This window comes from Stigmatopora nigra, chromosome 3 (genome assembly GCF_051989575.1).
Source record: "Stigmatopora nigra isolate UIUO_SnigA chromosome 3, RoL_Snig_1.1, whole genome shotgun sequence".
Taxonomy (NCBI): Eukaryota; Metazoa; Chordata; class Actinopteri; order Syngnathiformes; family Syngnathidae; genus Stigmatopora; species Stigmatopora nigra.
In genome coordinates this window covers 15,896,290-15,909,910 of record NC_135510.1, presented here as the reverse complement: position 1 = coordinate 15,909,910, position 13,621 = coordinate 15,896,290, and the positions used below count along the sequence as shown (strand labels likewise).

Genomic DNA, 13,621 nt, shown 5'->3' with positions numbered 1-13,621 from the left:
TGTCAATCGTCATTTTAATGTTTTTGTGAGGAATAGATAAAGCATTTTCTAGCCATTTTATCATAATTCCCTTTAACTGTTCTCGTAGATTAAAAATGTGAAAGTATCTGTAAAGTATGTAGCCAAATATATTCTTAATTTTGTTCTTGAATTACAGAACACTTTTGGAATGGTTTATTTGTAGTAGAGAAAAATTATTTCTTCTTCTTATTATTTTATTTCTCATGAGAAAAATGATTGAATGATGGGAGACTGCTACATCCCACTCGCCCACAAATATATCAAATAAATACATACATTTAAAAAAGGAATAAAATCCACATATGCGCCGCTTCTAACAATTAACTGCAGGTCTTCATGTCTTATTATGAGGTTTCCATGTCTTATTATGAGATGTTTACACTTAAAAGATTAGACAAAAACATTTTCATTGATAACAAATAGATATATTTACACAGTTAATATTAACCTCCTAAGACCCAGACTCTTGCAAGGCATGCATTTTTATTTTCTATTTGAAAGGCTATTTGGGACCTGATGAGCGTAAAAACAAAGAATGGTCCTTTTACATGATGTTGTTTCTGAGAAAAAGGATGTCTACATCATAAGTGGACGCCAGGCCCTCCGTACTCCAAAATTTAACATTGTAGTCTTTGACAACCAAAATTGTGATGTCCACACATGTGGATGGCGGGTCATAAGAGGTTAATGCACTGAGTTGTGTCCTCTTCATTCATTTTGGAACAGCCTGTCACTTTGGGGAGCCAAACACCACAAATCCCACTTGTGTTTTTTTGAAGCAGTCTGAAACCATAAAAGCATCTTTCAAAAACAGGTCACTAAATTTACAAAGAAAAAAAATTGATTTCCACTTCATTTTACTCTTAAAGTATATATAAGTCCCAACCAGATCATCTGATCAATTCAGGGCTAATGTCTATTTGGACAAACTGTAGCACAACAGCTTTGTTGTGGCACACTGTGACTTTAGGCTCTATAAATCTGTCAAAACACCCACGGTAACCTTAAACTTTTCTTCTGTTGTGGAATCAAATATAAAACAGAGCCTTTGTTGGCAAATAGGTCTTCTTCGTGCTGGTTGAAAGTGACTACCATATGTACTCACATATATAATTTGGAAATAAACGACCGTATCGGCCGCATTGTCACCTTGCAGTTTGATGCATATCATCTTTTTATGCGCATTTCAACCATACCCTTGATGCCCTTATCTTTTTTTGCGACAAAAATGGCTCATGTGCAAGTAAATACAGTTTTCGATGAAAGCATAGCATCCTCTCAGGATAACAAACAATGGATATCTATCCTTAAGTCAATTTCACCACGCTTGGTTCAACAAATCGTTCTTTTGTAGCATTGAGTGAAGCCCTAAAGGTTTATATATACACCCAGCGTTTTTGATGAGTTCTGATGCAGCAGCTGGCAAGCTTTATTACAGAGAGTGAGTCAGAGCAACAAGTTGGATCTCCATTTTGTTATAATACAGTGGTTCCTCAGGGTGAAATTCATTCGTTCCAGAACTTGTTTTGTAACTTGGAGTTTTCGTCAGAAGAGACACATTTTACCTAGAATTTGCATAATTTATTCCTTTAATACTAGTTACTATAAACACTTTAAACATGTAAAAAGTATACAAATGTTGTGCTAAATATGTATGAAAATGTATGTATGTATGTATGCAAAAACAGAGAAAATGTAACTATTTATTTAGTCATTAAAATTACGCCATAACACTGTACCAAACAATAACCAATCGAAAGTACCTCAGAACATGCACTCGCTGAAGGGGTTGGTCTAGCCAAATGTCTCTCTTTTTTGCTTGCTCGGTCACTCGCTTAGTGTCTCTCGCTCTTTCTGTCTTCACTCACGTTGGGGCCACGTGTTGCTTTTCATGGTGCATTCGTGGACGCAATGCCTGAAGGGTTTGAATGGCACCATGAGTGTAAAGCAGGGGTGCACCAACTATTCCACAAAGAATCACAGTAGGTGCGGGTTTTCATTCCAGCCCATAGAGAGGACACCTTTTCACCAATCTGGTGTCCTACAAGTTGCAGTCAGGTGCCTGTTGTTTTCTGCAGAATCTCATTGGTTAAACTGCCTGTGCTGGATCGGTTGGAACAAAAACTTGCACCCACAGCTGCCCCTCGGGGACCGGTTTGCCCACCCTTGGTGTAAAGTGTTGTGAAGTAGGCTATCAGCATTGGTGTTGCGGAAATAAAAAAGGAGTGTAGCGAGTGAGTATGACTTGCAGGCTGTAGAAACTGAAATCTACGGGAGTTGCAGCATTCCCTTGTTACTTTTATATGCTATACCACTTTTGATGCTTTGTAACTTGGACAAATTATTGTATTTAAGAACAAAAATGTACACATCACAGTTTTTCGTATCCTGTATGATTTGTAAGTTGGACCATTCGTAAGTTTTGGTACCCCTGTATCTCTAACCATTCATGGTTAGGGTCATATGGTTCTTCAATAGTAGCATCAAGGATCGTCTCTTGAAAACAAGTCTATTTGTATTGAAAAAAAAACGTTGCCTTTTCACAATTTTTGGGATCCTACCATAAAATGAGGAAACAACTTGTATAATCTAGTCCTAGGCTACATTTGAGTCTGAGCACGACACACATGGTACATCTAGAGTATTGTTAGCCGTGTGCTAATCATTAGAGACTTTGAATGCAACTCAAGTCTTGGGTACTGAGCAAATTAAAAAAGAAAAATCTCATAAAAAACCTCCATATCAACATTTAGATCCATAATTAAATAATATCAGCAATTATCGTATAACTGTCCAAAAGACTCTATCATTCATTCATTCATCTTCTGAACCACTTTATCCTCACAAAGGTCGTGGGGGATAATGGAGCCTAATCAAGCTGACTTCGGGCATGAGGCGGGGGACACCCGGAATCGGTGGCCAGCCGATCGTAAAACTTAATTATATATCATCTTACAATTAGTGATTTACAGTAGACCCCTCGCGGTTTGCGCTTTCCCAAAATCTGTTATTTACGCTATGTTCTAAGATAGTGTGTGGCGCATGGAAAAATTGAAGTCCACCCAGTCTTTGTCTTTTGGAGCACAGGATAAGGACACTATCCGAATTCCTTCATTTGATTGATTCTGACAAATAAGCACAGTCAGGTTATTCATTACAAATTGTTCAAATTGATTGGTATCGTGTACCAACAAGTTCACTGCATATTTATGGTTGTCTCTTCCTTCATTCATGCAGTTCCAACACCACTCTGATGCATTTCCGAAAGGAAGTGGGTGCGTTTTAAGTTCTTTAGTATCCCAGTATAAAATAAGCCAAAAGTAAATTAAAAAAAAAAAATTCAAGTAAGTACTAGTGTTTATTGCTCCACAGAGTTCTGTTAATTCAAGTTAGGGCACTGATAAAGCCACAAGCGATTATTCACGCAAAGGCGTGGAACAATTGTTTGACTGATAGTTGATCTCGCTGTGTAGTGCATACCTTTTTTTTACTGTAATGTAGTGAATACTTTTTAAGTTGAAGACATTAAACCCTGAATTTCTCCCAATAGGCATGGCAGTGCAGCACATTGCATGCCAGCCGCACCGCCTACTACAACTGCTCTAAATGTTTAATTTTATCTGCAAAAGATGTTTTGTCTATCCCAAATGACCTCGGCTACAGATAGTGGCTTGCTGGAAGCATAGTGTATAGTATCATGTCATGCAAGGATATTAATTTTTTTTTAAATTTATGGAATGCTCTAGATCAGGGGTGTCCAAACTTTTTCCAAAGAGGGCCAGATTTGGTAAGGTGAAAAGGTGTGCGGGCCAACTATTTAGCCTGACATTCTTTGAACCATTAACATTAAATACAAATTAACTTTTTGGGATTTTTTTTAATTACAAATGGCATACTTTTACATTTTTTTTTTACATTTAGGTTTTTACCGAAATAACAAACCACAAAAAATTAAGAAAACTATTTTATACTGTGGTCAAAAGTGCTGGTGGGCCGTGTATTATTGATTTCATGATAGAGGCCGCGGGCCGGTAAAAATTTGTCCACGGGCCTTAATTGGCCCGCGGGCCAGACTTTGGACATGCCTGCTCTAGATCTAGACAGTTTATCGTATCATATTCTGTTCCGTAGGTGGTCCTCGACATGACATTTGGGGGTGGTGGTCATACCAAAGCAATACTTGAAGAGATTTCTGACGTTACCGTTCTGGCTTTAGACCGAGATCCCACGGCAATTTTCTTGGCCCAGGAGTTAGCAAAGAAAAACCCGTAAGTAATTCATTGTGAATGTTATACACCTAAACACAAGTCAAGGCCAATATTGCTATCTGTCTGGGCAGGTTTACTGTCACACTTGAAAGTTTCAACTTATAAAGCAGTGTTTTGTTTGTGGTCAGCTCTGTAAACGTATGTAGCAGCATTATATAAATTAAGATTTTTGCTGCATGTTTCAGTAATTTCTTGACTCGAATCAAATGCTCTTCAATTGTTAATGAGTCAGTTTATCCAATCAAATCCATTTTCCTTTTTACCTTAAAGCTTTTCTCTCCCCACACAGAGTGAGTGGGCCGAGCACATCATTTGTCAGAGTAAGGCCCACGGTTCTGCAGTGTGAAGGAACTATAAGATCGAGGGGCTGATGAAACTAAGAGAATAGAGTGAGACACATTGCCTCGGTACCAGGAAGGGTTCGTACTCATGAACAAGCCGACGGAGGATTAAATTGAGATGTTCCGAATACCATGGCAAGGAATCCTTTCACGTAGATTCTGGGGAAACCTCTCTCAAGGGATTCTGAAAAAAAATGCACATGTGAGCGGGGAATGACAATTAGAGGAGAGAGTTTCCAAACACTATTCTGTCAGCAGCAGTATACCCCTGCTGTAAACTCTTCTAGGCCTACTCGTGATGCAAGTTCTGAGAACCTCAAGAAATCTTGCAATTAACCAATGTTATTGGAAGACTGAGCAAAAAGCCCTTGCAGCCTACGCAGTGCATCGTACATCACTGTTGGAGAATTCTCAGTCTTCTACTGTATGCACTCATGTATTGAGGAAAGTATAACCTCAATGCAAATCACAGTGTTGGTCTGACTAAGCCCCTTTTAAAGATATAGAAATATCGAGGTAGAAAATAATTAAAAACATAGCTTTCTCCTGTAAGCAACCTATTAGATGATTCATTTGTTCATTTTCTGTACTGCTTACAAGGGTCACGGGTCAACCATGGTCACTGGCCAGGGGACACCCTGAATTGGTGGTCATCCAATTACAGGGCACAAAGAGACAGACGGATAACCCTCCACATTCATACCTAGTGGCAATTTAGAGTGCTCAACCAACCTACTCTGCATGTTTCTGGGATGTGGGAGGAAACCAGAGGAACCAGAGAAAAGCCATGCAAAGGAAGATCCGGACCTGGGATTAAACCCTCGTTCTTAGAACTGTGGGGCTTACGTGTTAACCATCCAGACACCCGTCCAGCTGCATGATTCGTATGCAGTTTATTGGCATGCTGCTGTATCGGTCACATTATAGCATTGGCGCCAAGGATAACCAAGAATGCTACACTCTGGTTTATGCAGTAGTTTTAGGAGCCCATTCTCTATGACTAAGATCTGGCTATCATGATATTGATGTGGTGAGAAACCGGTGTTAGAGAGAGACGAGCAGGATTTGGCGAATGACAGCGATGACAATAATTTGGCGAATGAGAGCAGCAAGCAGGATCCGGCGCTAGAGAGACTAGCAGTAGCTGGCACTTGAGAGAAATGGGCAGGAATTTGCCCGGGAGAACTGGGCGCCGGCTCGGCAGCTTGGCCACCGACAATAATCCCACTACCTCCCTCACCGTGGTGCCCTGGCCGTCGGCTCGAATGCCGTCCTCCTCAGTTACGGGGAAGAGTGACGGGCTGGATAAAAAAACCCTGCTTGGGCTGTCCCATAGGCCACCACGCGGAGGACCAGGGTCAATGGCCAAACCGTAACCCCAGTAGGGGTTTTCGTAAAAAAATTCCAGGGATTACAAGGCGCATTGTCATCTTTTGAAAATATTGGAGGCTTTTAGGTGCGTCCTGTAGTGCGGAAAATACGGTATTTCAAATAGTGTTGTGCACACCAAATTTATTGCTCTACTTAGAGATTTAAAAAAAAATTGAAATGAGTTAGTGTATATCGAAAGTATGAACCAGCATTTGAGCACCAGTCTGTCAGTGAGTTCTATGTTTATAACCTTCTTGGTTTTTTTCCTCCACCGGATTGAAGATATTTTCATCGCTTGTTCCCTGCTGAAAGCAATCAATCAGCATCTTGTCTTAGGCTTCAGTGACGCAAGTAATAGAACTGAGCAGGTCAACACAAGGGAGTATTTCTGGCTTGATTTGTAAGAAGCAGTAGTAGTTTGAACGTCGTTATCCTCAGACTATAGTGATGGCTTCTTATCCTCTGAAATGGAAGTTTCACCATCGATTAGTTGTCATTTGTATTTGTGTAATAAGTGAAGAAATATTTTCTCATGTTTCATCAATGTTGGATTATAATCAAGTTAATCCCGTTAGGTGCTATCATAAAACATAGTGGGGTGATGCAACTATAAATAGTTTAGAACTCTTAGGTAATTATGAGTCCACTCTTGGACCATAGCTCTTAATCCATGGGAACTTCTCCTTTTTAATAATAAACAATGTTACATAAGACATTCATATATCCAAGTCTGTGTTTTGCACACATAAAGATATGAATAATTTAAAACTTATGTAACTGTTTTGCATATTTTTACATTCTTATCAGCAATTTGAAAACATTCTGTGAATGGCAGTCCTCTTTTTTTAAGGTAGTTATGATAGCCTCACCTGCGTGTCAGTGGGATGATCCTTGTCAAAGAAAAGTAATTCCAATGGCGTAAACATTATTTGATCTCGGATGTATATGATTGTTTTAGTGAAAGACCAAGAAGAAAAAAAATGCTTTTGTTCACAGTAATTTTGAACGTACAGATTGGTCTTGGAGTATTGATCTAGCCTGTCAATATAAATATATTATGCATGTTGTCTTAGTCCAAGTTGTATCACCCTACCAATTTTATCTGGCGATGTGCCTCTCTGTAATGAGAAACTGTGTGATCTAATGACATATATAGCCTATATCAGGTGTGCATAGTTATTAGGCAAAATGGGACAAAAGAGGGACTTGACAGGCTCTGTAAAGTCAAAAATAGTGAGATATCTTCTGAAGCGTGATAATCAAAGAATTAAGCGTTTCATTCAAAATGGTCAACATGGTTGCATCAAGCATGTGGAAAAACAAGGTGCAAAATAATTGCTTGATGAACTTAGAAAAGTCAAGCATGCAGGTGCCAAGATGCCAGTTTCTACCGGTTTTTCCATATTTCAGACATTACTAGAATGCCCAAAAACACAGTGTGCAATACTTAGAGACATGGCCAAGTTAAGGAAAGCTGAAAAACGACCACCACAGAACATACTCCACAGCGTGGTTGGCAAGAAAGGGCCAAAAAGAAGAAAAACTAATGACATGGCCTCCTTGTTCACCTGATCTGTACCCCATAGAGAAGCTGTGGTCCCTTCACCAAATGTGAGATTTACAAGGAGAGAAAATAGTACACTTCACTGAACAGTGACTGTGGCACTGTGGTTGCTACTGCATGCAATGGTGAATGTGAACAGATAAAAACACTGACGGAATCCATGGATTGCAGGCTTTTGAGTGTCCTTGCAAAGAAAGGTTGCTATATTGGTCACTGATTGGTTTTGAATGTCATAAATGTATATTTGTGAATGTTGAGCTGTTATATTAGTTTCCCTGGTCATAATAAATTATTGAAATGTATATATAATTGTGTTTTAGTTAAGTTACCCTATAATTATGCACAGTAATGGCCACCTGCACACAAATATATCATCCTAAAATAGCTAAAACTAAAAAAAAACAACCCTAACTCCTAAAAATAATCAGCGTTGATATTAATGAGTCTTCTGGGTTCATTAGGAACATGGTTGTTGTTCAATAATAAAATTAATCCTCAAAAGTACAATTGCCTTATAATTGCGCATTCCCTGTAAAGATGCGGTGTGAATTTGTGTGAATACAGTAGCTGAAGTACTTTGTGCATATGGGGACAAAATAAGATAAACATAGCTACAACAAATAGAGGAGACAAGTTGCTTCCATTTCACCCACGTGAGACTAATTGTATATCAATTACTAATTCAACATCTAGTAGTGCTGCATTAGACGGCCATATTTAGATTTACAGAGCCCTGTGTGCGTTGCCCTGAAATGTTTGCAATGTTGATGTGACTTGCGAATCCGGCGATGAATTGTCCGTTTGACGAAATGTCCGTTCGACCAAACGTCCGGGGACGAAGTATCCGTCGACCAAGTGTCCGTCGACGAAACGTCCAGTTTATTGCCATGAATAGACATGGTCCCGCAATGAAAATTTTCGCCAGCAGACAGCGTCAAATTTATGCAGACTTGCTGCATTGATGGAATTTGATATGCCATAGTAGGGGCACCATTTGTCAGATGTGACATGAGATATTTCCATATCGCACAAAATATATTTTAGCCAACAGAACACGTCCACCTCACGCTGACTTGCTACAATGATGGGATTCTCTATGCCGTAATCAGGATCGGGATCAAGCTCCTGTACAGCTTGCTGATTATTTGATCATTTGATTCAGGTGAAGTAGAGGAGGAAGACATGGAAAACAAACTGTTTAGGGGCCCTCGAAGACCAAAGTTGGAGATCCCTGGCTTAGATGACGTAGGACGCTCAGTAGGAATTTTCAACGGTGATTCGAAATCCAAACAAAGCTGATATAGGCTCGCTGTAGTCTTTCTCCATGAGGTAATATGCGCGATGCGAAATGTAATCCGAAGAAAACAGGAAAAGGCAAGACAATATACTTCTCTATTAGTCGGCGCATCATTCTTCTACAGTAAATTTTCACTTCTTCGGCGCTAAGTGCCACCCACCTTAACGCTGAAGAAGAAATTCCTGCCATTTTTCATCTCCTGTCTTCTGCTTGCGAGTTTCACCGTGAATTTTGACATTTTTATGAACATTTTTGATTAGGATACTTAATATTAAAAAAAAAAACAATGTACTGAAGCCATGAAGTGGTAAAGTGTGACAGTATTGAGTTTTTACCTCGAAATAGGATCGTATGTAATAACCACCAGTAGATTAGTAGGAAACGCTGCAAAGGAGTCTTTAGTTTTAATGTTGAAGATGGTTACTCCTGTTGCTTTCTCGTGCCATCATCTTTGATCACACAATGTTAAAAGGTCACATGAATTTTTCATGAATGTGACTGCAGGATCTCACTGTGCTTGCATGAAGAAGTGACTGAGTATGCACAGCATTTTGTGGCCAGTTACTGGAAAGTCCTAATGGAATTAGGTGAGGCAGATACAACGCTGCAAAAGAATATCATATTCATTTTTTAAATGTACAAGAAAAGAAAAATGAAAATTGGGTACTGTGTTTGAAAACCAATGAGGTATATGTTTCTTTTTAGCTTTGGATGCAAAATAACATTTCCCAAATTATGACACTTTTAAATGCTGTGTTGTACTAAACTAGCTCCATGTGACACTGAACATTTTTTTTTAATTTTATAGATGTATGGTAGCTCTACATTATTTTGTATCTATATTCATGGAGTTTTTTTGTGCTTTTGAATATTTTGCTTTTAAGTAACTAAGTTTGATTTCATCACTTTAATTTTTTTGCATTAGAAATTATTTAACAAGTTCAGGCAGGAGACACCCTAAATTGGTGGCTAGCCAATCGCCGGGCACAAAGAAATGGACAACCATTCACGCTGACACTCTTTTCTCTCTTTAGTGGCCGTGTTAGACCACTTCTTGGACTGTTCAGCGAGCTTGAATCCCTGCTCTCTAGTGTCAACGTAAGAGCAGGAACTATTGATGCTGTCCTATTGGATGCTGGCTGTTCTTCCATGCAGCTGGATCGAGCAGAAAGAGGCTTCTCCCTTAGCAAAGATGGGCCCTTGGACATGAGAATGGATGGAATGAGGTGACATATGTTCATTTGATTTAACTCACTAAGGTTTTCGTAGCAATAATCCAATTTCTCTCTTTAGTTCATCACTGCCATTGATGATGACAGAAGTCTGATCATGTGATTTGCTTCATTCTTCTGCTGTGATTTGTGATGAATTTGTCAGCTGTAGACGTTCAATAAATTGGAAGTGGCATGGCTAGCAGTCAATGACATTTGTCTAAATTCTCTCACTTCAAAAAGATTAGACATTCCTGGCTGGTAATGGCAGCCAAAGAGCGAAGAAATAAATTTAGTTCTAAATCAAAATATAACACGGAAAGTTCAAAAGACATTTTTAAAATCGTTTTTTTTTAATGATGATAGTATTTATATTAATGGTGAGACCTAATAAACCAGCTTTAAGTGGTATATGTATGTGAGCCTGTTAAGCATCTACCTTTTACACACAAAATGATACTAAAGTCTTTTGTTGATTTGATTCCTCAAACAATATTGTATAAGCTATAAAGGTTTTCAGCTATACCTCATTCAGGATTCACTGCTGTCAGTATAGACATGACGTTACAGACTTTAATTGGTCTTCCCTTTGTGCGTAGGTTATCCAACATGCCTTGTGCTGCTGACGTGGTGAATACCTTAGATCAACAGGCTCTTGCCTCTATACTCACTGCATACGGTGAAGAGAGAAACGCCAGGAAAATAGCTTCTGCCATTGTGGAGGCGCGCCGTGTCAACCCCATCACCCGGACACAGCAGCTTGCAAATGTGGTCGCAGGTACTGACACATGAACCTAATTCTAATTCATCCACTTCTCACCAAGTTGACTTCCAAAGCCTGTTTCCAATGAGAAATTTCAGAACACACAAGTGGTTGTATCAGTTACTCAATTGTGCTCCGACTTTTGTCTAATTGTCCCATTCAAAAATAGCCATGAAAGTTTTACAAGCAACTTTAGAAAATATGGATTTTGAATAGATTACTATCTTCTATTGACAGATGCTTTCACACTCACAAGTATAGAGATTGCAATACAACCCCACCCACCCCTCAAAGTCCATTGCCTTATTGTTATTTCCGTGCTCACTTGATTGCATGCCAAAACCTCCTCACAGACTAACGGTAAGGGATCCAAAACTCATGCACGGAGCAAAATTATTTGCCATATTATTATTATTTACTCCTTCCACACGTACACGCACAGCCCTCTTTAATTTATATGCCTCCAAGATTTGAGATGCTGAATGAGTAAAATGTTGTAGTCAATAGTTATTACACAGAGCAGCATGTGCGTCAGCGTCACCCTGGGAGAACAGGTGTGGGTAAGAGCAGCCGTCTGATCTCTTTTGAAGAGCAACAGCAAATCACTGCCTCTGCTTATTTGAAACAATGCAAATAGGTCTTTATTGAAGCAAGTCGCACCGGGGACTGTGTGACCAAGTGTGCCACAAATGCTGACAAGAAAAATATGTCAGTTGAGTGGAAATAGTGCATTTCTAAAAATCTTTCTTGTGCACCTGCACCCAATGCAACTATGAGAGGTCTATAAACAACATGAAATATAAATTTGTTTCTCTGCCTCTTCATGCTGAGTTTGTTTGCTTTCTTTTCTTGAGTTCAAATGAATACAATAACTAACACTGATTGAAAATGACGGCGAGATGAGACAACATGGCACATACTTTGAATTAGTCTGCATTTCCTTCATGGGGGGGTCCAGCAGTTTACAAAAAGTCATGTGTTTTGAACTGCAGTTTGAGTCTTCATTCTTTTTACATCAGCTCCTTGCTGTGTCCATAGCAACTACAGAGGGCAGTTGTACACATGCTGAAAACTAGGAACATTTCAAAGATTATAAAGAACAAATATTTCACCAGGATTTTGGTTTTATTTCAAATATACTCCTAATATCAATGCTGTTCTTTTCTCATTCAATTCAGTACTTCATCATTTTTTAAGCCATTGTAGCACATGTATGGAAAGGTGTGGGAATACGAGTTTTGAATTTTTGTACAGCCTCGATCTCAGAAATAAAATGTCACATTGACAAATTTGAAGTGAGAGAATGGTGCATGTCACTCGCACGTCTGCTTAACACTTCGGATTTGTGGTTGGAAGAAAAGTTATTTGGTGTTGCTTGAATGGGTTTTCTTTGAATTGAAGCCTTTTTGACAAGCATAGATGACCACTTCACTATTCCACCATTGTTAGCTATATGTATGATTATTACTTGTGCAATGTTAGTGTTGCATATTAAATTAGTAGTGGCGGCCTGGTGGATGAGTGGTTAGTGCGTCAGCCTCACAGTTCTGCAGTATAGGCTGGGTGAAAACTCGAAATTGCCCCTTAGGTATTAATGGGAGTGTGAATGATTGTCCGTTTCTTCGTGCCTTACAATTGGCTGGACACTAATTCAGGATTTCCCCCTACCTGGTTCCCAGATTGAGCTGCAATTGGCTCCAGCATCCCCCGCGACCTTTGTAAGGATAAATGGCTCAGAAAATGAATGAATGAATTAATGAAATTAGTAACTGAACATGAAATGTATTCTTTAGGTAGCCTGAAAGTAGTCACTTGGATGATTAGATGTGGAGTTTTCATAGTAGTGTTTGCCTGCATCTGTTATTCTTATTGTAGTTTATTCCTGTATTCCATATATTATTTGTTTGTCTGTTTGTTTGTTTGATTGATTTGCTGGCAACTTGTTCAGGGTGTACTCTGCCATAGTCTGTTGGGATAGGCTCCAGCGCCACTTGACCCTTTTTTAGAATAAGTGATACAGATGATGGCTGGATAACGAAACGGAAGGGGAATGTGCAGAACTGTGCATACATTGTAGGAGAGTCTAATCACTTTTTTTTAATGGGAGGGTCCTCTGTAGATCAGGAAGTGGCACTGTTCACAGAGGATAAATGTCCATCTGCTATCAAAACATAGGCATGATTGCAAGTGGTTTTGTTTCTTTGTCATTTCAATAATGTTGTTTCCCAATGATTCCTGCAGCTAATTTGACTGGACTTTTGTGCTTTGTTTAACCCTAATGCACAGGACAGGGCCAAGCATGCAAAAAAAAAACAACAACAACCAATGATTTCATTTTCCTTCTGCGCACAATTCACTTTGGGCCCTCTCTGTGATCATCTTGGAATGGCAGTATTATAGCTCGCGCCTTGTGGCTGGCACTGGACCCTCTGATTTTGTGCCGTGGTTAACTCCTGTAGAAAGGAGGGCCGCCTGCTTACCTTTTTTTCTACTACAACTAGGGTTATGGATCCAGAATGTTGTTTGTACTGATGCACAAATCAGCAGTATAGAGTATCCACACTTTTATTATTTACAAGTAGTTGAGACATGGAGTCATGTCACTCGGAGAGGTGAATTCTCGTATTAGATTTTTGTGCTCGTCACGCTTTGCTCATATTTAACAGCATGTGGCCGGTTGGTCTCAAAGGGTAGTGGACATCGGTCCCGACTTGAGCACAGTGCTAACCTGACCTGAAAATGATGTGTCAGACAGGCTATTGACCACCGCCAAAGTATGAGCGCG

General features: G+C 39.4%; 1 protein-coding gene across 5 annotated transcripts in view; it reads left to right on the top strand.

Annotated features, from left to right (window-relative positions):
• The window catches only part of mettl15 (methyltransferase 15, mitochondrial 12S rRNA N4-cytidine), a 41,850-nt gene that overhangs the window by 15,897 nt on the left and 12,332 nt on the right, over positions 1 to 13,621 (top strand). For all 5 annotated transcript variants that reach the window (XR_013325863.1, XM_077713310.1, XM_077713309.1 and 2 more), the window contains exons 3-5: positions 4,153 to 4,289; positions 9,897 to 10,088; positions 10,673 to 10,851. Coding sequence is in view for 4 of the 5 variants with exons in the window: in XM_077713310.1 (XP_077569436.1) it covers positions 4,153 to 4,289; positions 9,897 to 10,088; positions 10,673 to 10,851 (508 nt within the window). In the remaining variant the exon portion in view is untranslated. The remainder of the gene's footprint in view (positions 1 to 4,152; positions 4,290 to 9,896; positions 10,089 to 10,672; positions 10,852 to 13,621) is intronic.